The following is a 25966-nucleotide window of genomic DNA, read 5'->3' as shown; positions in this document are numbered from 1 at the left end:
AGTTATGGGTACGCTGTGTGTTTCACCGATTACCCAAATACAGCCATGCTTTTTATCCTTCTTGCATGACTCAGTGTCTGGGTGGCTTTAGATGGCTTTTCTACTAAGGCAAGACATTTGAAGCATTTTTGAAGGATGTATTAAATTATCCACTTTATTTTTGTTGATATCGATTTAATGTTTGTGAATATCAATGCCATTGCCGAAGAGCTTCGTCAAAAACAATATTCAAGGCTCGGCAGTTTCAGCTCTGTTGTTTATGATTCTGTCCACAGCCAAGTGAAACAGCCTCCTCCACAAAACACTACAGGATTCCCAGAAGAGTGAGACAAATAATGAAACTTTCCCAAAATCTTTTGATACATTCTTGACATGCCCAGTGGAATGTATCTTTCAAAACATCCCTAGACTCCAATATCTCTATGACAACTGGAGGAGCGGGGTAGTGGTTAGTGAGGCCAAATGAAATGGAGCGTTTAGCGTGTTACATGTTTTCTCACACCTCTCTGCTGTTGTCTGGGAGATTGACAGGAGCACTGGACTCTATGTAATGACTTTTCTTCTTTCAACTTCAGCTCTGCAAAAAGAAGTGGCCATAACTCACGTCTGCTTTTAATGAACAGTGAGATTTTTTTCTAGATGTCATTTGGTATTAATGACATCTGATAGCTTACCTTTTTCGTAGTGAAGATTGCCATGCATTTTTTTTTTTACCTCAAGATGCAGGATTCGACTGTTCGTTGTTTTGTATATGAGTTCAGTGTCCTCATAGCAACATCTCAGTGTGGTTTGAAGTTGTAAGGTGAAATACATTTTCCAGGAGAGCATGGAAGACAAAATGGAATCCAATCATTTACATCTTCTACAATGAGCTTGGCCGTGTTGTGCTGAGGCTGCCAATGTCAAAGAGTAGTCAAAATAAAATTAACTGTAGAGGATGTTTTTTTGAGCTCAACAGAATGCCTCTGCATTTTAGGGTTGGTATTTAGTTGTTGATATTCAGTTCATAGTTCAGCATCATCCGTTTTTAAATGAATTTATGCACTAAGTGCGAACTACATTTTACAATGCCATTGCTAGTTTCAGAATAGCAACTCTTATTATGTTGTCTCTTGGAATGTACAAAATTAAAATGAATAAATCCTAATATTGACTATCAATTTATGTAGAGGGGGAAAGGTCCTCTCAAATTCTATGGAAGTAAAAGATCACCATTAAGTGGGCACTGAAGTTTCTGAGCAATCCAAGAAATCTCAAGTGGAAGTAGCGGAGGAGCACCATTTGAATATGAAGTCCATTTAGTCCAACCAAGAGCATGACACGATGCTGCACCAGCCAATTGGTGTTGAGCAAGCTCATGACTGATCTATACAAAAGACAAAGCAGCAGACTTGTATCAGACCCATTTTTTCCTTTGTTGTACAGTTTCATCTACAAGTTCTCCAATTTCTCAGACTCCCAAGTGAAAAAGTTAATTCGACAATTAATGATGACATATTGATCCTTTCAAAGAGTAATTTGTCAAAGCGCACTCCACTTCAAAATCTTTAATTTTATTCAGTGTCTTTTCATCTGCTGCTCTTGTTAGGGCCTCATGGAAGCTTTTGACTTTTTTGTAAGGATCCATAGCAATAAATGATCAAGTGACCCAAATAGGTTGACGTACATTCAAGGTTTCACAGCTTTCAAGCTCAACGTGGAAGTGTTGAAGAGTAGTGCTGTTAAACTCAGACCTCTTAAAGTTTCTAAATGAGAAGTGACTAATTGACCAAAGCACTCATAAATAAACTAAATTGTCTATGGAATATATATTAGTGAATCACTGCCAGACTTTGATTGTTTTTTTTTCTCTGTTTTACACCCTAATGGCAAGTGCTTCCTCTGCAGACAAACTCGTGGCACCTAGGCTTAATTCCTTGGCCGAGGCGGTAATACAGAAACGACTCCTAAGTATTCTTGGGTTTCTGTGCCAACATGCTGACGTGCACCACTCCTGGATAAGGGCCTGGCTTTTTCCCACAGGCGATGTGAATATTTCTGCCAGCATGTGAAGACAAATGTTTCAGTCATTGACACTGGTCCTGGTTCAATTGTATATCTTTTCTGACACTCACATATTGTTTTAAGGCACAAACATGACAGGCGGAGTACTTTGGCTCAATACTGGATGACGTGCCATCATTCTTGCTACACTGATGTTTGTAGTGATTTTGAGCCTTTTTTTGCTTCAAAATTGAGCAACGGATTCTCCCGCAGAGCATATTCTTATGTTGTGGATCGATAGGGTGGGTGTGAAACTGACTTTTTAATCGGCAAATGTCTGCATGTCGTTCATATACTTTCCCCAGAATAGAAATGGGCTAGAATTTTGCATTACATTGCATGTTTAAGGTTTAATCAAGCCACTGTGGCCTGGAATTTCAGTTGTGAAGAATCACTACTACTGGTCAGAAGAAGCTATTTGCCTTTTTGCGAACAGTGAAACACCATTGTGTTGGAATCACTGGTCTACTGGTCATAAACTCTGAAGGTTAAGAATGGAGAATTTGATGTTTATTTCTTTTGTATTGAGTGATGAGACAATGTTTGATCAATGTCTCAATGATGTGAAATTCTGCATTCTAGCCTCTATTTTTGTAAACCTTGCATCACTGCGCTGGAAGTTTAAAAATGCAACGTACTGCTGTTGTTGATGCAGATGTATTGCGCTCAACATTCAATCACATGTCAAAGGTAGGCAACAGAAGAACACTCTTCAACGACTGTTTAACAATTAGGAATTTTGTTCAGCCCACGACTTTGTACTGTATTTTGTCCCCTTGCATGATCAGTTTGTCTCGGTCAATTTCACCTGCACCCATCTTCAGCATCTGAGATATGTTGTGAGAGTGGTAAACTACAAAGCCATGCTAGCAAAATAAAGACCAAGTCTGGCTTGAATGTTACGACACTGGAAGTATCAAAGTGAGAAGAAAAAAGCAAAAGGTGGTGCATTTGGAAGGAAACGCGGCAACCTGTGAAAAGCGAAAACACAAAGTTTTGGCTGCGAGTTTTAAATGGGCCCAGTGTCCAAGCTACCCTCAGGTGTTCAAGCTTTCAAGTCTTATGTTGTTTGAAGTCTCTGCTTTTAATAGCGTGTATACATAAGTCCTGAAGTACAGTTTGGTGTTGACGTACGCTGCCGTCCCTCCCTCTGCACCACAGTTCGTCGTCTCTCCCCTCGTTAAATGGCACATATAGGTCTGTACTAAGCTCTAATTGATGACTACTGCTGCCACCTTTGTAGGTCAGGGATGTTGTAAAGTACACTCGGGTTGTTTTATATTGAGAGCAAACGTTTTTTATGACTTTGTGTGTATGGCTGTTTTTCATGCCAGTTATATAAATAACAGCCAAAACAAAAGGTAAAACGGATTGGTAAAATATTAAAATAAGCAGATTAAAATCTCTTTAACTTGCTAGCAGGAAATGCTAGTAGTCACCAGTTGAAGCAGAGATTGTTTTTATGTCGCCTTAAATTTGCTTTCTTTTTGTTTCCATTTCTTCAGTCCTCCCTTTTAGTGTCTCCTCAGTGTTCTGAGGCTGTTTCCAGCTGACCCACGGAGCCACCAGGTGCACCGGGCATAAAAAAGTCATTCACCCAGAAGTTTTTAACAAGCTGTTAAGAGATACCAAACTTACACAGAAAATACAAACTTCATTACTTAGGAAGGATCTAAATCTATTGTTGCTGTTTCATGTCACAATTTCCACTCTTCTGGTCCTTTGACTACTTTGACTGTCTGCAGGATTCCCAAATGTTTCTAAACCAGTGTTTCAGTAACATCTGTGTCTGGTCTTGGATTTACCTCGTGGTCATAGATGACCCTTCATGGCAGCGTAGTGGCATACCTATGACATGAGCAAGCTATCTTTTTGGGGAAGCAGCGGCAGCAGTCGTGAGTCTAGGTTTGTGGAATGAGCTTTGTCCTGGCTGGGCTCTTCTTCTGTGTCACCTACTGTCAAGAAACAACATTTGTGTCTATCAAGAGGGAAAAAAGACAAGCCTGTGATGACATTAAACTATGAATGTTTGGTTGAGCATTATTGCTATGTGTTATTGAAATTTTAAGCCAGAAATTATGTGTGATGAGTGTGCATGCAATCACACATCATCACTCTCCCTTGAGGATTTTGTTTGACACAGCCTTTTTCTAGTACTTGTACAAAAGCTACATTCCCTTTTCCCGGAAAATGAATTGCTTTTCCATTTAGAACACAGCTCTCTATTGGCATATGTCACCAGATTAATTAACACTTTTGCACTCGCTTGTGAAAACAAGAATAAGTAATTTGGCCAAAACCTTTGCATCAACAGTGAAACCTAACTGCTGAAATAATTGTGTCCATCAGTAAAATCTGTCATTGAAGACTCCCCATGAGAGCTGTCATCTTAGATCTTTTAAATCTAAAGATCAAAACCTAGTTATTGGACAAAGTTTGTGTCTGGGTGTTTTTTTTACTACAAAACGAAAGTCTTCTTCTTGTCATCTTTTGATCTAAGGTCTTGTCCTCCTCCAGTTTTAGAGGCCTCATAGAGGAAAACACGAGCAACATCAAAGGTCAAAGGTTAAAGACGGAAGAAGTCAACAGCAGATACAAAAGACATCTGCCTTTTCCTCTTCTTTTTGTCTTGCTGTGTGGCCTGGTGCTGTTCAGTATGGAAGCCTCTCACAATCCTTAACCATGTCTATGAAAATATATCGTTTCATATATTTATTTAGTTCAGCTGTGTAAATGAACGAAGGGTACAAACAAATCCTCCTGTGTGGTCAGCCAGTAGACGTTGTTTGTGTTTCACCTTATTACAGATCCTACAGATCGAAGTGCGTTTGATGATGTAATAACTAAAATCATTGTTGGTTTTTGGTGCGGTTCGGGTGTACCAAAGGCTTACTGATTTTATCACAACATCTTTCAGCACACTGACATCTGTAATCATGCTCACCAGACTGAGAACAAACCTGTGTTTGTACAGTTTTTGGTGGTTTTTCGTACTTGCCCATTGAACCCCAGAGGTTCTGAAGTCTGTAATAAGCGAGAAGGACAGTTTCCCTGTCCCTGGGAATCTGTTAGAGGCATATAGTATTTGTGATGAGGTCATTCTCCATTGGGAGTAAGACTGAATAATAAGCGTCCACAAGCAAACTTCCTTGCTTCCATTTCCTTTCCAAAACTGCCGTCAAGCCCATCGCACAAGCTTTATGTTTTTTTTTTTCTGTTTTTTTTTATAGGTCCTTAGAGGTCATCCTCAGTGGATGTTCTGTAGGTGGACAGCTGAGCAGGACTTATGCGTCATTTGGTGCCCCCCTTCAAATGTATACAGAGACAAGTTTCTCTCACATGGTTTTGCATGAAGGCATGACTTTGTGGGGAAGACTTTGTCCACTTCCGTTGTTAGTTTTGCACATCAATTGCTCATGGCTTTGAGCATCTTCAACCTCATTGCTTGAGCTTAGTCCAGACTGATTTAGAAACATGTGGCTCCCGGGATGACACACTTGAATTGTCATTGAATGGTTTTATTCAAATATTTCCCCTTAAACAAGCAAGTTGTTAATAACTTATTATAATATAGAACTATACTATAAAGTAGATTTTTTGTAGATACAAAGAATATGATTGTAAATAGTAATGTAAGATATCTTGAATGAATCACATTTATCACATATGTATGTTCATGTATTTTCTGACGTGCGATATGTGGCTTGTGATGTGGATGTAATTGCACAAAACATATTGAAGTAACCTTGTTAAAAAGAGCCAGTAAAATGGAGTGGTTGACTGTCTGAGGAATCTGCTGCTGAAGAACCTGATCCGCTTTGGAAGAAGGCTAGATGTGTTTTATAGAACACATTAAGAATAAAACCAGTGTAAGAAGTGCACACAGTTAATAGGAATGTGTTAAAAGTTTCCTTAGAACGTGTTACTCAACATCGCTTGAGAACGTTCTCCACAGGAACAGCATTTGAAACTTTAAAAAAATCATTTTGTCATTTAGATGGTATTTTATTCTTGCAGTTACTTTTGAAAATGTTTATCATGCAGACAGTATACATTGTTGTCCCATGCAAAGACAGAGAATTTGTGTTTATATTTAATGGTGTTGTAATGTTCTGTGGTGTTGACAAGTATTTGTCAGTGTACACTAGCTCTTCAAAGATTTTTTAAAGAACTCTCTCTCTCGCTGTCTCTCCCTCCCTCTCCCTCTGTTTGTCATCGTGGCTGTGAAGGCAGGCAGATGTTCTTTACTCCCCCTCTGGATCTGCTTTCATTATTTCCGTCCGAGTCTGTTTTTAGGTCGAGCTAATCGAACACAGGATGACCCTTGAGACATAGAGGTTTCTGGAGTGATGGTAATGCTGGCTCTCTGTCCGGATGTGTCTTCCAGTTTACTTCACAGCACTGGAAAAAGACATTACCACACCATTTGAACTGTGTGCACTTTTGTTTTTGCACTTGTTTTGAGGGCACATCATTCTATTAAGTTAAAAAAAAATGTTTGATGATTAATTACCTGGAAAGTGCTGCTCTTGGCTACTCTACGCTCTCAGTTTCTCTTACCAAATATTTAACTGGTTAAGGTGAAAATAAAATAGCAAGAGCCAAACCAGCTTTTCAATATTATATATTAAGTATGACAAAGAAATTAAGACCAGTTAATTATAAGGCGCAGTGAAATGTTGTCAGAGATTTGTCACAATTGCACTTTGTCCTGGTGGCATGCGTCGCGTAATGTACTTCTCTGACCTCCTGACTACTGCATTTCATGAAAATATTACAACTTTATTCAGTTAAATTCAGTAAATAAATATTCTTTTAAGTGTCACATTAAGACCTTATATATCCTCCCATGAAATCAATCCTGCTTCACTTTGGCGAGCTACTGTCCCCCCATGTGTTTACAGTACATGGACACAGACACAGGCTGTGATACATTTTTACAGTCATCTGGCTCGCAGAAACCAAACTTCCTCACTAAATCAGAATCCAGCAAAGTTTCTCGAAGCCACTGGCTTTAGGTTTTTAAGTTCATTGGGCGCTGAGTTCAGTCTGGACTAGTACAAAGGCCGTATTCTCCACTCTCCTGCCTTTTGCTTTTGTGTTCATAGTACCTTAATAACGGACTCGGCTGTTGTCTCTCTGCATGTTTTATTATGGCTATCAAGCACTAGCGGTAAAAGTTTCCGTTGTTGGAACATTCAAGTGAAACGCAACACATTGAAGCATTGAAGGCGTGCCAATCTCAGCAGCAAGGGCCGATAAGCGGGAAACACGCCCGGCGAGTCACCAGTTCATCACAGGGCAACACACATGTAGAACAAACATTCACTCACACATTCACACCTATGGGCAATTTAGAGCGCTCAATTAACCTGAACGCCAAATAAGTATGTTTTTGGACTGTGGGAGGATAGTGGAGAACATAAGCATAAGGTGACATAAGGTTTTGCAATCTCAGTTAAATTTGAAGTCCTGTGATAGGTGACAGCTTTTTTTTTGATTGTCACACAGGGCCATAACCATCTTTACCAAAGGCAGCTTCTGGAGTTTGAACTCGTACTGCATATTAATGTCTGAATGGATACACTTGCTGCCAATCTTCAAACATCTTTTCAACTATTCCCTGACTCTGAGCAACATGTTGATGCCTGCCCAGTTCTCCATTTTCGTTTTTTTTTTCTATTTAATGTTCTTCATTTATTTTCTCTGTCACCAGTGAAGGCTCAGTTTACTGCTATTTTCAGGATCTTTGTTGGCTCTCACCTTTGTGTTTCTGAGTGTTGCAAGTGAATTCTGTTTTGAACGTTGACGGCACACTCTGTGTCCAATGTTATCATGGAGACTTTTCAAACGTGTGCCTAAGTGTGACCCATATATGGTATTTCAACCCCATAAACCTTTCTTTCATAGCTTTGCTTTGTAATGAAAACATTCTATTGTCTTCACTTTCCAGTTTCTCCAGCTTGGAATAATTAAGGTTCTACCTAGCCAGTGGTCAATGTTTGCAACTTTTTCCACAACTCTATGTCTAAACATGTGATGATCAAAGTGATCCAGTGAATCCCTTAAGCTGTTTTTCTTTTTCAGTTGTGTCATTTTTTTAAAACCGCCACATCCCATATTTTATACTTGACTTGATTGGTGTTTGCCTGTTTCTCTTCCACGGAACAGCATGTCCACCAGGAACCTACAAACCAGAGGGAACACCTGGGGGCCTGAGCACCTGCCTGTCCTGCCCCGACCTGCAGCATACATCCCAGCCCGGAAGCACTTCCATCGCTGACTGTGTCTGTGTACCTGGTTACCAGCAAATAGGCATGACCTGCCAGGGTAATGTTTAACTTTCACTTATTTTGCATTCATCCATTTAGAACTATTGAAAGACAGCCATAATTTCATCCTACCACATGCTGATGCTGTGTTACAATATTCAGTTACATCACACTTACTTAGAGGACTTCTCAATCACCTAGCGCTTCACCTCAGAACTGATGTGCTAATGTTTTATTAGTTACAGTCTGTCTTTCAACTCTTGAATTTTAAACTGCCTCGCTACTGGACTATATAGTGCGTTGGTGCACTGAATTCCAAGTGTTTTGTTCTCCCCTTTTCTCCGTAGTGGTTTATTGCCCAGTTTTAGCGCCTCCTGAAAACGGCTTCTTCATCCAAAATGTATGCAACAACCAATATGATGCGGCATGTGGTATCCGATGTCATCCAGGCTTTGACCTGCAGGGATCAAATATTAGACTGTGCCAGGCTGATGGAGCCTGGTCAGGAACACCTGCTAGCTGCAAGGGTAAGTAGAATGGGCCTGTGAAATAATGAAAGCATTAACAAACAACAGAGAAATACATAGATAGAAATATATACATAGATAGATAGATAGATCTTTATGACCACATCAAATTACCTATGTGATTTTAGAGCGCTCAAAAGAGACATACATGTTTGTGACATTTATTTTATTCCGGCATGTCGCATCTCTCACTGGTCACTGTGTCCTTGTGAGAGCTGTATGAATATGTTCCAACCAAACATCATACCATGAAACATATTCAGACTGCTAATAGGGCTAACTGTGTTCTCTCGCTTTGGTTGGAACAAAACCTACAGACATACCAGGCCTTTTGTGCAACAGTTTGCCATGCGTCATCTACATGAGTGAAAATTCTGTGTTAAATGTTTGCGGGTTATCGAAGGATTTGGCCTGCAATAGGTCCTTCATTCAAAGCGACTTTCTTGAGAGCATAGTCGTTGGCTGAAAATGTGTATCATAGTTGTTAGGTTGTTCTTAGCTACATATTTTAACTCCGGACTAAGGACTTGGATATTCATCAAAGACTGGAGAAATGTCCTTAACAGTCTGTCCACTTTTCGGCTGATTTGAGCCTTCCACAAGTCAAAGCAAATGGATGTGTGCTTACAATAATAAAGTTGTAATAGTGTCAGGCTACTGCTTTTTGCTAGAGCAGATGGGGATGTATGAGGAGACCATAAGGAGAGGAGGTTAGTGCTGAGGACAGAGGCAAGGCATAGGGGTCAAGAGTTTAATGAGGAAAATACTATTTTAACAGAGAAAGGAAAACAGCATTACTCACAAAATACCAAGACACTGAATCGTCCAGGGTGTGTAGAAGATTTATAGTATGTGGCTCTGAGTATATATTTCCTGAGTGTGCTTGCGTTCGCCTGTTTCTACGCTCTGCATTTGAGCTACTCAAGTCTCCACCACATAGACCTCCCAGCTAGTTAAGCCCTCAGGGAGGGGGTCTCCTTCATCTGTTTATTAGTTGACACACGAAATCTCACACTGCACACCCTTTTAGTGAGCGAGTGGAACTCGCAATTGGATGTTGATCTTGTACTCATTTTTCACATCTTGGGGACTTTTTTGCCCTTTGTTAATTAATAGGTCAGAAGCAGAGGATGATTCAGAGCTGCAAATCACTCGTTAAACACTTTCTTCTTAGGTGTATTTATAGTGCCGCTCATTTTCACCATAGACCAGACAGCAATATCTGCCTTATAGTTATCATGTATCTGTTTTGCAGTGTCATATAATTGTGCCTTCTTCCCCTCTGTAGCACGTGCATGCCCACCACTCTCTACGCCCCAGCACGGTTTTTTGAAGTGTAGCAATGGCGGTGCTTCCTACAGGGCAGAGTGTCAGGTGGGCTGTGAAAGAGGATACAGGTTAGAAGGAGATTCTAAAATCATCTGCCAGGCCAATTCTCTTTGGAGTGGACCCCAACCACGGTGTGTTGGTAAGTCCTCCTCACTACAAACATCTATACAGGACCATAGAAAGCACTGTTTCAATGCTTTGTTGTAATTGCGCTGATGTTGTCATAATACTGTATGGAGGTAGAGTGAACAGTAAAGCTGCTGTCTGTTGGTTTTGCTTCTACTTTGTCTCAGAGAACTACCATTCTTGTCAGCAACAATGTTTGACAGCGATTTGGTGGCCAAATAATGTAAACAGCTAACGTGTGTGATCACCCTCAATGATATTTAGTAGAATACAACTAGTGAAGCTTGAAACAAAATTGAAGTACACTGAAGTGCTTTGCCAGTTAAGCTTCAAGTTTAAGATGAAGATGACACAGTTTTCATTTTAGCTTTGGTGTGTTTACTGTCTAAACTGTGAGCACTTTAATAAAACCTTTTAATCTAAAACTTAAATAAAAAAAAACAGGCTTTGATATGTATTATACTGTATTTACTGTGCAACAAACACAAAAATAAGCTGAGCTATGACTTTCTAATGCTGTTTTATCCATGTAGTCCATTGGAGGGGATTTAAACTCAATATTCTTTATCTAGGGGGTCTAATCTTGTGGTTCTGCAGTAAAACTAGTTCTCTTATTTACTTTTTAATCTGACTCTTCAGTTCAAAAACCTGTTGTTAGATGAAGTAATTTGTAATATGTGCTTATTGTCTGCTTCAAAGCAGATAGAGAAGCCATCAAATAAATTAGCTTGCAAGACAGCTGCCGAGCATTTATCTGCAGAAAAAGGACATGTGGGTTAACACGCATGTAAATACACGAGAGCCCTCAGTGGGTAAACATATGGTGTGGATTTGTGCAGAAGCCACAGTACATCATCTGAAGGCGTATACATCTGCTTTCTCATAGCAAAGCTTAACATGAACACAGGAGTACCCACATACTTCAAAACCGATAGTTAAGTTAAAATTGCAAGGCTGCCATGGGCAGCCATGTTAAACACACTGTCACACAAACACAAGTCAGTGTCAGGCTTTATAGCCACATATATCCAGTCTTTACTCATTCACCACCAACCAATTTGTGGTACCCACCAATACCCAGCCTTTAAACGCTATTCGTTTATCACAAATATGTCCTCACCCTGAACTCTCACTGAGCCATGATCTATTTAGAGGATGATGTTTCTGTCATTCCAAATAGTTGTTATTCATGACTACAAAATATGTTGTTGGACTCTGTAGGTTCATGCAATCTTGTGAAGGTTTTGGGATCATGAAACTAAGTGTATTTAGATCTTCCCTCTGGTCTCATTTTCTGGTAGAGGTGCGATGCCCGCCCATCGTGAACCTGAAGAACACCCTGCTGTCGCCCCCTGCCTGTGGGAAAAGGCCCACATCACCAGGCTCATTTTGTCTGCTCACTTGTCTTCAAGGCTACACCCTTCAAGGAAATAAAAAAGTTGTGTGTCTCAGCTCTGGAAACTGGACGGCCAATATCCATAAAGCTTCTTGTAAAGGTAGTGTGTGTGTGTGTGTGTGTGTGTGCCCGCACCTGTATGAGGTTTTAATCATCAGAGTGAGGACATTTTGGTCAGTCCTCACTTTGTCAAGCCTCAGTTTGGGGATTAAAACTACAAAATAGCTAGGTTATTATAATTGGGTTTTAGTTTGTTTAAATGTAGACATTTGTTTTAGATGGTTAGGTTAAGGGGAGATGCTGGGGATAGGCTTATGTCAATGTATGTCAATGACAGTACTCACTAAGATAGGAATACAAACGTGTGTGTGTGTGTGTGTGTTCGTTCGTGCGTGCGTGCGTATGTGGTTAATTTGCACTTCAGCTATTGTGTCACTTAGCATGCCACTATACTCGGGGAGATATTAGGTACTTAACTATTCATGTGTTGTTTATGTTTACGTTAACCTAACATAAAAATGTACTGTTAATCTTTTTTTCATTTATTCAACTTATCATTGTAGTCGACTGTTGCAGGCTCTAGTCAGTCTGTTTTGGATGAGCAGTTCACTTCTGTCTTGAGACATACAGACATCTACTAACACATATTCACTCCTATCACTACTATTGTAGCTGTCAGCATCTGTCTACAGACATAATGACAATCTGACTTTTGAGCTGAGCACTTTTCCCTGGCATGAACCCGAGTCAAGTTGTACCTTCAGTGTGCTACAATGAATCGATCAGCATCAGTTCAGCAAAGATGGACAGTGTTGTTAATACATCATTAGTTCCAGATGAAACCAACTGGTTACGCAACCAAATAAGCATGGCTGCTCTTGATCACTACAGCATTATAATCCTGCAGATTTCGCACATTTTTGCAGGCTTGAACCCACTCGCTCTCTATCGGTCCATGTTTTTCCCATCACTTTTATCGCAGAGATTTTTGATTTGTGCAACTGGTTGTCTTGTATCTAAGGAGCTTCTGCATTTGATCGATCCTCAAATAAAAACGGTCATGCACAGATGTGATATATATATATATATATATATATGAATATGTTCTTTTTAACAGATACTGAACCACCACTGATCCGCTGTCCTGAAAGAATTGTTGCTGGAACGGATGAGCGCCGAGGAACTGCTAATGTCAGCTGGAATGCACCCTCTACTTCTGACAACTCAAAAGAAGAGGTAAGATCCCTGAAGTCAAGCGGCACTACAAGCCAAATAATATGCATTTCACAGCTATTCCTGTTCTTCCTTTCCAGGTGCAGGTGCAGGTGAAACCTGTCTACACACCCCCACAGCTGTTGCCCATCGGGAAAGAAACCATTACTTATATTGCAACGGACCGTTCAGGCAATCAGGCCAACTGCTCTTTTACTGTCACAGTTGTTGGTGAGTTCCCCTTATTGTTATGGCTTATGTTGAGGGTGGAGAGCTTGTGATTACAGTGGCGGTGCTCCTGTAAATACATCTGTCTAATTCTGCAGCAATAATTCAGGTAAATGTAGCCCCGTAATTCATCTGGAATGCAATGGTTTGTTAGTTAAGTCGAAAATGCCAGGAAATTGGCTGTTGGTGGTGAACGTGAACTTAAATTTGAGGCATGTGCTGCAAAAGAACCTTCTAAATCTGATCACCAACCAGTTTGCTTGATCTAGAATTCAACTGCAACTACACTTAAATAGCATGCCTTGGCAGGTGCATAGCAGGGTGACAGCAACAAGGAAAAAGTAGGGGTGTCAGCCACTGAATAATCGCAGCAGTCGGCAAAAACCTCAAATGCGGTAGCTGTGAACATTCCCAAATGTTATTATGGGGGTGGAATAGTGTGGTTTTTTATTAGAGACATGTGTTTAACTAGCGTCCGCTGACAGAGTACTACAAAAGTCAAATCATGCTGTCAGACTGGTACGACAGTTAGGAAACTTTTCTTCGGTGACTCTTCAGTAGTTATTGTCCAGTATAATTAAAAGAAAACTTTATCATGTGTCCCATCTGGATGATAATACAAGTTTTCGCAACATCTGTTTGTCCTTCTCCAGATACTGAGGCCCCAGTGATTGACAGGTGCAGGTCTCCGCCCACAACTCAGGCAACAGACACTGAGACGGCAGTCATTTGGGAGGTGCCACAGTTTTCCGACAACTCAGGTATGTCTGGTTGCAACTTAGATGCGTTACTCTTTGACTGGTCTGTTCCACTTGGCTGCACTCTTTCCTCACTAAGATGGTTATACAGGATATTTTCCATTTGGTGACTGGAAAAATAGGATCAGGATTGAGTTCAATGTGTTTTTGTGCATATCTTTGGACCCAAGACACATGTTTATATTGTCCTGTGTGTGTATGTGCGTGAAGTAAGTAACTCGTGGAAAAGTTCCTGTGCATGACTGTTTTAATCATTAGGTTAGCAGACAAGCAGGTGTTTTTGCAATGACCATTTCTCTTTTGTGGGAGTTACTTCTCATTCCATTCATTTTTTTTCCACAGAGGCTTTCATGTCGTGTATCTGTATCACATAAACACATCTCTTGCTTATTTACTGTCTCCATCATGTTGAAATACTAGCATGATAGGGGTCCATGGAAACAAATGAGGGCTTTGCTCCAAGCCGGCAAACCTCTTCTTGGTTGAATCAGCAGCTCGGAATAATTTCTTCACTCTCCTCCTATCAGAATGTAGGAGCGTCAGTCGTTGCTCTTACGTTCATATTGCATAATTACCAGTACTGAGTACTGTATGTTGACAATTTCATGTGCATGCTAACACTTAAGGTGAAAATCCAAACCTCAGACATATGAATGAATAAAATCTGCTCCTGTGTGAATCAATTACTTTTCAAAACAGAATGTACGTAGGATCTCTATTTTGTGTCTATGACACGAAGATGAAGGGAAAAACATAATTTCCATTAGAGTAGCTGGACTTAATTCGTGGGATAAATTACACTGACACATACCATAGACATTAAAAGGCGTTCTTCTGCCTGAAGTGTGAAAGAACGATGTTCATTCATTTCAGAGTAATGAGTGTTGACCTCACTACGAAGGCTCTGTGGCTCAAGTTTGTTTATCATGACGGCGCAGTGGCAGATGTCGACCCATGGAGCAAGTTACTGGAAATGATTTTTGGGAATTCATACAGGACTGCATGTCCTGAGAGCGGCATTACAACAAACCATTCACTAGGTTCAAAGTAATTACTGTACCATTTCCCTATATGTTTTTCACAGATCCACAACCTCACTCATTGACCTCACTGTTGAATGCACTGTGACCGACTGAGGTCCTCAGAGACCTCAAACCCAAATCGATCATTCCGCACCTGTCTGCAGAGGTGCACCCTTCTCAAACACCACTCACACACAAATTCATGTAATGACAGGCTGCTGCGGCTGCCTCCGTGCCACAAGACGTCAGCCATGCGCAGCTCGACGTCAGTGTTTTGTTTTTCCAGGCCCACACCCTGATGCTGGTGCTAAATATAGACTCAGTAGACACACGCACAAACGCATGCACTAACTTACGCACACAGGCGTACTCCAGACGTGGGTCAGCTCTCTTGACCCAACTGTGTTATTCCTGTAACAGGATAGATGGGCTGGCTCATTTCAGACTCATTAACTTGTGAGCGGTAGGCAGATTGTAAATGTGCGTGTGTGCGCGCGCGCGTTGACGTGTTACGAGGGATCGGTGAGTGAATTACAGCGACTTTGTTGCTGTGGTAGCCTCTAGTGGCGGAAGTGGCTATTACATGGTTACCTTATACACAACCCATAATACGGATTGGACGTCTATTTTTTGTTGTTGTATTTGCTGTAGTTGGTTATTAAATAAGAATCTGCGCAATGGTTTGGGTTTTCACTGTGATTTTATATATATACATGTACATATATATTAGTGATGTGCTATTGTTTATAAATGTGTTTCGTGTTCTGCGTGGGTGCTCAAACGTGTGTTTGTTCTAGGTGGACGTCTTACTGTAACCAGCAGCCATATTCCAGGCTCCCTGTTTCCAGTGGGAGAGACTTTGGTCCAGTACACTGCCACGGATGCTGCAGGAAACAGTCGCACTTGCAACCTCACCATCACTGTGCAAGGTGTGATATATTTTGAATTATTTTACATTTTATTGGCTGCGGAAAAAAAACTTTACAAGTTATAACATGATTCAAATGACATATTTAAGTCTTTGTCCAGGAAACTCTTTAGATTCCAATGTATTCCACTGGTGTTGATTCCAATAACACTTTCATGAAAGAAAAGAAATGGGCATGGTTAATACCTCTGTTACAGAACCAGCTTATTATCATGCCTGATTTTGCGACCCAGACGGTGGCCTCTTTATAAGGAATTGATTTCAACCACTTAATAATCTTTACACAGGGACCACATGCGACCAGCCATATGTCCCTGTAAACGGAGAATTCATTTGTGTCGAAGAAGAGGAAGGTGTCAATTGTACTCTTCACTGTAAAGAAGGCTACAGCATCACCCAGGATGCAGTACACAGCTACTTCTGCCCATTTAACGGAGTGTGGGAGCCCCCATACTCGTCTGAAAGACCTGATTGCTCAGGTGAGTTTACACTGATGTTCAGCAATAAGAGATATTGTGTCCACCTTAACCTCTATTTTCTTCTTTTCATAGTGAATCGAGTGGCCAACAATGGGGTAAAGCCTTTTGAAATGTTGTTCAAGGCATCACATTGTGATGATGTGGACCTGGTGAAGTTATTTACTGGCGAGTTAAACACCAAACTGAAGAGTTGGGTGAGAAAACACACTTGCACTTAGTGAATACATCTTTAAGTGTCATGATTGCTTGTATATGTTTTATGCTCTTCCACAGCTGCCAAATATTTGTAGCAGCGATGATGTCACTTGCAAGTTGGAGATGATACCCCAGGGTCAATGTCTTGAGTACAACTATGACTACGAGAACGGATTTTCTATTGGTATAACCTACAAATCCATCCTTATAATAAGACACCTTAGCCTCTGATTTGATTCAAGCATGTACTAAAGCATGCGTGCACTCTCTCCATCAGTACCAGGGGGTTGGAGTCCTCGAGGGACGCAGGACTATGCCTACTTTGAATCGGGCTTTGCCACCGGGAAACGACAGATGTCAAATCAGCAGCAGGATGGCGGCATGCAAACTCACCAACGTTCCAAGAGGCATCGAAAGATCACAGGACCCACTAGGGACCAGAAGATACAGATCTTTTTCAACATAACAGGTGAATAAAACGTCTGCTGAATGATTGTGAAAAATGATTACTCACCTTTCAAAACTCTTTGTGCCATTTACCCAGCAAGCATCCCCCTTCCACTGTCTAGAAATGATTCCATTGAAGCCGCGAATCAGAGGAGGCTCTTGCGAACACTGGAACAGCTCACAAACCGTCTGAAGAGAACGTTGGCCCGGCAGCCATTGTCCAGCTTTCACGTGTCCTCTGAAATGATAGTAGCTGATCCTAAATCACTGGAGAGCAAGCGAGCCTCTCTCTATTGCAGACCAGGCTCTATACTCAAGGGCAGGATGTGCGGTATGTTGTGTTCTGTATTATATTCTGTTCTCCCTTTTTCATATTAGCCATGATGTGTCATATGTGAACCAATATCTACCTAATATTTTGGACCAAGTCCTGAATTGTGTCTGCTTTATCAGTCTTATGTCCTGTCGGCACTTACTTTTCTCTGGAGTACAATGAGTGTGAGAGCTGCTGGCTGGGCTCCTACCAAGACCAGGAGGGTCAGCTTGAGTGTAAGTCCTGTCCAGAAGGCATGTCCACGGCGTATCTGCACTCCCGCAGCTTGGCTGAGTGCAAAGGTATGTTGAAGTGTTTTGGGGTTTTTCAATGGGAACTGTCATTTGATCGAATGTTTTTTTCTGGTGATAATTCCAGCATTTTTAATTTGTTTGCAGGGCAGTGTAAGCCTGGAAGCCATTCTCTAAATGGCTTGGAGATCTGCGAGTCATGTCCGTTGGGCCACTTCCAGCCAGGCTTTGGTGCGAGGGAGTGTCTTGTCTGTCCTGATGATACTTCAACTGTGACGAGAGGGGCAGTAGATGATGCGGAGTGCGGAGGTGAAAACATAGTGGCAAATTATATGCTCGAGAACGATACATAATACAAGGAACTGACGTCTCTCTTCTCTTTGTCATTCTACTGTCAGTGCCCTGCCCAGCAGGTCATTTCTCCCGCACCGGGCTGGTTCCCTGTTATCCTTGTCCAAGAGATTACTATCAGCCTGAACATGGACGATCTTATTGCCTCTCCTGTCCGTTCTATGGCACCACCACAGTGACCGGGGCGACCACCATTCAACACTGCTCCAGTAATTTTGAATGATGATTACATTTTTTTTTACGTTTTTCTTTTGATTGATTTCCTTCTCGAGCTTCTCTGTGGGACAATATTAAACATTCCTCGCAGCTGTGGACATGACGTAATATCTTGAGTTGTGACGGTTTCCAGTTGGAAAACAGCGTCGTTTCTGGCACCAGGGATAAGAATGGAAATTTTGTAATTGTATTGCAATAACATAAATGGACATGCTGAAATACTGGCTTACTTATGAACAAATAGTCTTTAGAAGTGTTTGCCTTTTTAGACCCTCTGGTTTAGTTCAGTTGGGTTTAATGTAATATTCAGAATTCAATGGACATAACAGAACCTTCGGTTTCCGTTCCAGTTTCATTTATGCATTTTTTTACAGGTTTCGGATCCAGTTTTCTACCAAAAGAGGAGAGTGTAACGGCGGCTCCAGTAGTGGAGGCTGTGGACGACTACCAGGCTAGCAGCCAGGTCATAAATCCCAATGTTTGTTTTAGATTTAGAGAACAAAATAGATTGCACCATTGTAGGATAATGTAAATCCTGCACTAATCCAAAGTAAATTAACATCACCATTCATGTCTTAGATTTAGAAACTTTTCCTTCTTGACTTGATAACTTCTTGATAACTATTTAAAACCTATGCAGGTTTTCCATGAGTGCTTTCTCAATCCCTGTCAAAATAAGGGAACCTGTGAAGAGGTTGGAGCTGGATACGTCTGTACTTGCATGTCTGGTTTCACAGGTGTGTAACTTCGTAAGTAGTTGATAGCGGATATGTCCTAATAAGACATGCTCACCAACTTACTTTCATGCGCACACTCATGATCCACCACAGGGGCCAAATGTGAGGTGGACATTGATGAGTGTGACTCTGCTCCGTGCCAGAATGGAGGGCAGTGTGAAGACGGCATGGGCCTATTCAAGTGTCAGTGCAAACCAGGATATATAGGTTCGTGTCATGCTCTCGTTCTCCCTGCAATATTTAGTTGGTAGTAATCCCTTTCAATGTCTCATATTTGTTTCAGGACATTTTTGTGAAGCAGAAGTGAATGAATGTCTCTCTTCACCGTGTCTGAACAACGGTGTGTGTGTGGACGAACTGAACAGATTCACCTGCAGTTGTACAGATGGTTTTACAGGTTTGAGACTGATGTTCTCTTTCTTTTCTTTCTTACAAAACATAGCTAAATGTACATATTTAACTGAAGATAGGCTATAATGTTTGTCAAAACACCGAGCTATCGTTTCAAAATATGCAGGTACATATTAAGTTGAGAAAAAAGTAAGTGAATTACACATTTCAACCGCTAGGTGGCAGAAAATCTCAATTGCATAAACGTTACCTTTTTCGTTGAGCATTGAATTAGAGAACAGATTGCTGAGCATCGTCCTTGGTGCTCTCCACTTAGATCAGATGATCACGAAATGTCCTCTAATCAATTCATTGTCTTGTCATCCAACAGAAACCGATTATTTACACTCAAGTTTCTGTCTGTCTCTTGTTTCTGCAGGATCCCGTTGTGAGCTTGAAATCAACGAATGTCTGTCAAACCCTTGTTTGAATGGGGGACTGTGTGAGGACTTGACCAGCAGTTATACCTGTAACTGTGCTGTTGGCTTCTCTGGCGATCGCTGTGAGATCAACTTAGATGAATGCTTGAGCGCCCCGTGCCTTAATGGAGGCTCATGTTTAGATGAAATCAACAGCTTCAGGTGAGTTTCAGAAGCTTAAACAGGTGTAAATGGCTGCATGTATTTGGATTCAACTAATTTAAAAGCATGCAGTTGACTGTGCAGCAGTATTCTTAGTATTCTCTTATCTGGAGTTCTGAAAATGTTTTTTTCTGTTGGAGACAACTGGTTATTTAGGAATACACTGATGAAATGGGTGATATACTGTGTGCTTTCATAATCGAGTTTGGTGTTGTTATAAAAAATAAATGATATTAATGACTTCTATTTCCTGACTTCCCTTTGCTATATTATTATTATTCCAATTTTGACAAGTGATTCATCTCCATATTGTGTCCCAGGTGTCAGTGTGTTGAGGGTTACCGAGGGTGGCTCTGTGAAGTGGATGTGGATGAGTGTGATCCCAACCCCTGCGTGAACGGGGCCAGCTGCCTGGACGGCCTTGGTTCCTACACCTGTCGCTGTCTTCCTGGGTTCAATGGAACCAGGTGTGAGACAGGTACTATAGGACAGACAGCAAAAGCACCAATTCACTCTAGTTCACTCACAAATTGTTTGCCTCATTGTTCCTACCAATGGTCCTCCTAATTTTTTTTCCTGGTATTTAGACAGCAGTTATTTAATATGTAAAAGCAAAGTACAATAATTGTACCAATGTCTGATCTGAAATGATGAGAGGTTACTTTTTTTTCTAAAGCCCAACACATTCTCTGGGAATTCCTGTAGATAGTAGATGTAGACGTAGTCCCCTTCAGGCATGTGTACTAAAGTAGCTCTTCCAGACGGTCTCGTCATACATGCCTGTATTGGGTAATACTGCTGCTATGCATGCCTTTCTGTTACGTTCCGTTTTGGCATCTAATACAGTGTTCCAACTGTCACACTGCATTACAAGCTTTATCAACAACTGAGAGAATTTCTCATCATTTAATGTTTTTCTTTTCTCAGAAATGTCCTCAGCTTTCAACTTGGACTTTGAGGTGTCCGGTATCCATGGTTATGTTATGATGGATGGAGTGATGCCATCGCTGACAGAGATCACATGCACCTTCTGGATGAAGTCTTCAGACACTACCAATTATGGCACGCCTGTTTCCTATGCTGTTGAGGGCAGCGACAATGCCTTCCTTCTCATAGACTATAACGGGTCAGATGAATATGAAAGTATATGCTCTGTAGTATTTCATGATATTGTAGATTGAAAAATGTGTTATGTCAAATGCTAATGTTTTTATTTCTGTCAAATTCAATAATAGCTGGGTGCTGTATGTCAATGGTAAAGAGCGAATCACGGACTGCCCTGCTGTAAACACTGGTATCTGGTACCACATCGGAGTGTCCTGGAGGAGCTGGGATGGTGACTGGAGAATCTACATCGATGGGAGACCTTCAGATGGTGGCAAAGGCTTATCAGTTGGCACTATTATCCCAGGTGTAGTGCTATCCTCGACTTTGTCATGTTTCCTTGAGGGAAAATATAATTTGATATATAATAGTACAAATCTAATTATGCCATAATATGAAAGTGTCAGTGTTGATTAACCCTGTGGTCTGTGTCCTGTAGGTGGTGGGGCGCTGGTATTAGGTCAGGACCAGGACCAGAGGGGAGAGGGTTTTAACCCTGTTGAGTCATTTGTCGGCTCCATTAGCCAACTGAACATCTGGGATCGGGTCCTTACACCACAGCAGGTGAATAACAACGCCACGAAGCAAATGTAATACGATAGAGTAACTCTGAACAGAAGACAAATGTTAAATGAGAGATGAAAGGTCATCATCTAGTCATGAATAATAAGCATAAAAACTTTCTTTGTTTTGTTTGCTTTGTGTGTAACCCTTGTGCAATGCACGCTTTTCATCTTTTCTCGAAACAACAGATCAAGGTCCTAGCAAGCAGCTGCCCAGCATCCCATGTGACTCACAGAGGAAATGTCTTGGCTTGGCCAGACTTCCTCAGTGGTGTGGTTGGTCGGGTTAAAGTAAACCTGAACAGCATTTTCTGTGCAGGTACGAGTGCTTCAGATACTTTCTGGTTGCATCATTTAGTGCTTTAATAAGCCTTTTGTCAACTGCTTGTAATGAAAATGAGCCAAATTCTGTTTTATTCCACTGGCAGTTTCCAGTTATAATTTGAAAAACTCATTTTTCCTTTCTGAATCTTCATGTGAAGATTGTTAATGGTGTTTTGTAATCATCAGATTGTCCCAAACTGGAAAATGCTACTCCACATCTTCATGCCTCCTCTGTGGAAGTAACCCCGGGGGCTCAAGTGCAGCTGTCATGTGACCCAGGCTTTTACCTAGTGGGGGAGCCAGTCCTTGAGTGCCAAAATAAAGGAGACTGGAGCCACCCTTTCCCCACCTGTGAACGTAAATGTGCTTTTAAATATAAAAATTGGAATATTTCGGTTTGCGATGTTGATTCTGCATCACAAATTGTTGTTTAGTAAGCAAGGTAAATAAATCCATGCCATTGTGAAAGCTTTTTAATCATCTATGTTTTTGTCGATTAGGAGTTATGTGTGCTGCCCCTCGATCCCTTGAGAATGGTTTGTATCGGGGTTCAGACTTCTATGCTGGAAGCTCTATTTTCTATGAATGCAAATCTGGCTTTTACCTGCTGGGAGATGCTAAAGTTCACTGCACCAACAGCGGCAAATGGGGAGGAAATCTTCCTTCCTGTCTTGGTCAGTCTTTATTTAATGTCACTTTTGTTGCAGTGAAATAATGCCCATTTTGTATTAACAGATGTGGATGAGTGTGCTCTTGGTTCTGACTGTGATGAACATGCTAGATGTTACAACACTGATGGCTCCTACACCTGCACCTGCATCCATCCATATAGAGGTGATGGCAAGAACTGCACAGGTGAGCTGACGTCCATTTCTTTTCTGACTCACATAGACGTTATTTTTCTCGTTTAATATTATGTATGGAATCTTATTGTGTCTCTGTTTTCGCTAAATATACACTTTTTTTTCAGAGCCAGTTAAATGTGACAACCCTGGTTCTCCTGAGTTTGGCCATCGGGAAGGCAGCAACTTCATGGCAGGAAGTGAAGTTGTTTTTGGATGCGATACTGGCTACGAGCTTATTGGTTCTTCTCGCCAACACTGTCTGGAAACTGGAAACTGGGATGATGCTGTTCCGTTCTGCAAAGGTAAAGGGGTCATTTTAAGAAACCAGTGGGTAGCTAGAGTATGAAGCTGATTCCTTAACCCATGCTCAAGTCAAGACCAAGTGTAAAAGAAGGCCGATAATACTACAAATAAAAATATGTGTAAGTGTTCTGCATAGTTTCAGTTTTAACAGTAAACGACAACACAAAACAGATGCTAATGCTTCAGAAATAGTGGAGAGATGTGTTAACGTATACTAAGATGGAGAGCTAACTAAAGTAGAACACATCTGTCATATTGTTTAGAAGATGCGACAAAACATTTCATGACAGACACTTCATATGAACCGATCAGATCACGCCACCCTTTCCCTTTCTATGCACTTCTTGCTGACTGATGACTGGAAAATGTTTAGTTACGAATGTTGAATAAAACTAGTCTCCAAATAGTGTTTTATTTAAGGCAGCCCTGGGTGTTGACAGAGTGGCGCATAGACTGTGAGGTACAATGGTAGACAAAGAGCCCCCTCCCGTCACAGTTTCACATAACCCACCAATCAGTAGAAGTGACCGGTCAAAGGGAAACAGGACCATTTGAGTTATTGAGTTTTGAGTTAATGAATATAGTGAAGACCAAAAGTGCAACTTAAGATAAGATTGCATTGAAGAAGAACCCTTGAATACTCATTTATCGCATCCATGTTTCACAATCCATTCTGGTTAAGTCTTGACCAGGTTAACTATCACCTTGTCACCCCTGTTTCAAACTGTAATTTTCCACCTCACTGACTCCATGATGTAATAAAATGTGTATTTCAAATACCATAATGCGCTGCGAAGTGAGCTCCATAAGACCACTGTGGAAATTGAGGCAACCTATACGCTCATTCACAGATACCTGGCGACTCATTCCCCTGATCCAGCGGTGGCAGCTCCCAAATCGCTGCACGGTCCATTATAATGTGATAAAATGTTCAACACACACACACACTGGGGAAGTAATGGCAATATTAATTTCATTAGCGTTGCATTTATAGCTATTTTAACTCACTTCACTTAATTGTCATATAGATTGATCTCACGTGACCCGGTGGCTATGTACTATTCTGAAGACTATCCAAATAGGGCAAAATCACATCTGGGGAATGATGTCACTGTATGACACTGCTATAATTCATTTTTCTTTCTACTCATTTTCAAACTTGGCAAGAAAGAAGGCACAAAGTCTAGATGCAAAAACAGGACAGTGGCGTAAAGGCAAACTGGACAGTTAAGCAGTGTAGGGAATGCAGTAAACCCAAAAACTACAGAAAAGTGCAAAAGTGCTCAGCAAGGCACAACAGCAGGTATACCTGTGTTGTATTGCTAGTCGGAGTGATTATTTAAAATGGAATGCAAGGAGTTCCAAAACGTGTGCGTGAATCATCTGTAATATTCTTTTTTTTTAATTTAACCAAAAAATAAGTAATTACGTAAAATAGATACGACAAATATGGCAAATTAATCTTTTTGGCACAAATATTTGACTCCACTAACTGAACAATGTTGATGTGTGTTGTAGCACTCTCTTGCCAGCCACCAGCTGTCCCAGAAAACTCAGTCATGACTGGAAGTAACTTCACTTATGGAAGCAAAATAACATTCAGGTAAGATCTCACCGGCAGCACTCTCTGTATTTCATAGTACGTTGTGAAGGTGACCAGCATCATTAAATGTGTGTTCAATCTTCTTTCAGCTGTGTTGAAGGTTTCATGCCTCAATTCCCCTATGAGTTCCAGTGTCTTGCCAGTCTCATGTGGAGTGGGACACCACCTATCTGTCATCCCGTCTCATGTGGGGGCCCGCCAATGGTGGATCATGCAGACTATTTTCTTGACACAAACACTTACAAGTCCGTTGCAGTCTACACCTGTCAGGAAGGATACAAGTATGTCAGAATCATTATCTACAAAACATGCGGCTGGATCAGTGCGATTGATAATACTGAATTTGATGTTCATTTCAAGACCACAGGGGCGAATGGAAGTCATTTGTGAAGCCACAGGAGAGTGGAGCCGGCCAGCTCCCCGTTGTGTGAGTCTCGTCTGCAGCGAACCCCCTGCGCTGAAAGATGCAGTGACTGTTGGCCATAACTTCGAAGTGGGGAACAAGGTGCACTATGTCTGCAAAGAAGGGTAAATGAGGCTCAAGTCTGTTGGGACCGTAGTATTCTACACTTTTACATTTTACATCACAAGGTTTGGCCAGTAACAATGGTGGCAAATGTAGACCAGGGCTTGATGAGTCTGGCCTTTATGCCATTGAAAATATAAGCTATACGGTCAAAAAAGATCTATTTTGTTTAGCATAAAAACTAATATTCCGTTACTTTTTTTTCTTCACAACAGCTACACTCTAATTGGCATAGAAACACGAGAATGTCTACTGACTGGCCAATGGAGTTCCAGCTCTGCCCAGTGTGTTCCCCGCTCATGTGGTCCTCCACCAGACATTGACCATGCAGAGCCCTACGAGAGCCACCAGCTGTTTGGAGACACTGCTAACTACTATTGCACTGACGGATACACTGTAGGGAACAATTCCAAGATGATGTGTAATGCTCAGGGAGTGTGGTCACCGCCTGAAGGATTTGAAGCCCCTCGCTGCATTGCAAACTTTTGTTTAAAACCTCCAGTCATCTCCCATGCAATTTTAGATTCAGTTAGCAAACCTAAATATGCCAGCAACACTGAAGTGACCTATAAATGTGAAGAGGGCTTCATGCTCAACACATCAGCCACACTTAGATGTTTGCTGGGAGGGGACTGGGATCCTTCTCCTTATTATATTGGGTGTGTGCCAGTCAGATGCTCCAAACCACAGAGTATAGATCGGGGCTATGTGAGTGGAACAAACTACAGTTTTGGAGCTGTAGTTGCGTACAGCTGTGATAAAGGCTTTCTGATCCGTGGAGAGAAGAGAAGAACCTGTATGGGAACTGGCGAGTGGGGAGGGCCTCTGCCCATCTGTGTTCCGGTGTCTTGCTCGGCTCCTCCTACGCTTAAGAATGGGTACATACAGGTAAGACAT

The 25966-nt window shown here is 41.3% G+C and overlaps 1 protein-coding gene across 2 annotated transcripts in view; it reads left to right on the top strand.

Annotated features, from left to right (window-relative positions):
- svep1 (sushi, von Willebrand factor type A, EGF and pentraxin domain containing 1) overlaps nucleotides 1–25966 on the top strand; it is a 56338-nt gene that overhangs the window by 16290 nt on the left and 14082 nt on the right. For both annotated transcript variants that reach the window (XM_053859521.1, XM_053859520.1), the window contains exons 4-37: nucleotides 8215–8373; nucleotides 8663–8842; nucleotides 10131–10310; nucleotides 11599–11793; nucleotides 12811–12929; nucleotides 13007–13136; nucleotides 13787–13894; nucleotides 15711–15842; nucleotides 16129–16320; nucleotides 16393–16514; nucleotides 16594–16699; nucleotides 16793–16984; nucleotides 17060–17293; nucleotides 17416–17577; nucleotides 17674–17835; nucleotides 17925–18086; nucleotides 18468–18556; nucleotides 18734–18830; nucleotides 18924–19037; nucleotides 19114–19227; nucleotides 19600–19801; nucleotides 20122–20279; nucleotides 20729–20927; nucleotides 21037–21212; nucleotides 21345–21469; nucleotides 21658–21787; nucleotides 21979–22149; nucleotides 22293–22466; nucleotides 22528–22647; nucleotides 22763–22939; nucleotides 24459–24543; nucleotides 24633–24824; nucleotides 24904–25071; nucleotides 25285–25957. In XM_053859521.1, the coding sequence (XP_053715496.1) occupies nucleotides 8215–8373; nucleotides 8663–8842; nucleotides 10131–10310; nucleotides 11599–11793; nucleotides 12811–12929; nucleotides 13007–13136; nucleotides 13787–13894; nucleotides 15711–15842; nucleotides 16129–16320; nucleotides 16393–16514; nucleotides 16594–16699; nucleotides 16793–16984; nucleotides 17060–17293; nucleotides 17416–17577; nucleotides 17674–17835; nucleotides 17925–18086; nucleotides 18468–18556; nucleotides 18734–18830; nucleotides 18924–19037; nucleotides 19114–19227; nucleotides 19600–19801; nucleotides 20122–20279; nucleotides 20729–20927; nucleotides 21037–21212; nucleotides 21345–21469; nucleotides 21658–21787; nucleotides 21979–22149; nucleotides 22293–22466; nucleotides 22528–22647; nucleotides 22763–22939; nucleotides 24459–24543; nucleotides 24633–24824; nucleotides 24904–25071; nucleotides 25285–25957 (5699 nt within the window). The remainder of the gene's footprint in view (nucleotides 1–8214; nucleotides 8374–8662; nucleotides 8843–10130; nucleotides 10311–11598; nucleotides 11794–12810; nucleotides 12930–13006; nucleotides 13137–13786; nucleotides 13895–15710; nucleotides 15843–16128; nucleotides 16321–16392; nucleotides 16515–16593; nucleotides 16700–16792; nucleotides 16985–17059; nucleotides 17294–17415; nucleotides 17578–17673; nucleotides 17836–17924; nucleotides 18087–18467; nucleotides 18557–18733; nucleotides 18831–18923; nucleotides 19038–19113; nucleotides 19228–19599; nucleotides 19802–20121; nucleotides 20280–20728; nucleotides 20928–21036; nucleotides 21213–21344; nucleotides 21470–21657; nucleotides 21788–21978; nucleotides 22150–22292; nucleotides 22467–22527; nucleotides 22648–22762; nucleotides 22940–24458; nucleotides 24544–24632; nucleotides 24825–24903; nucleotides 25072–25284; nucleotides 25958–25966) is intronic.

The sequence above is a fragment of the Synchiropus splendidus genome, chromosome 3 (assembly GCF_027744825.2).
Source record: "Synchiropus splendidus isolate RoL2022-P1 chromosome 3, RoL_Sspl_1.0, whole genome shotgun sequence".
Classification (NCBI taxonomy): domain Eukaryota; kingdom Metazoa; phylum Chordata; class Actinopteri; order Syngnathiformes; family Callionymidae; genus Synchiropus; species Synchiropus splendidus.
Note: the sequence above shows the minus strand (reverse complement) of the source record. Positions and strands in the feature narration are given on the sequence as shown.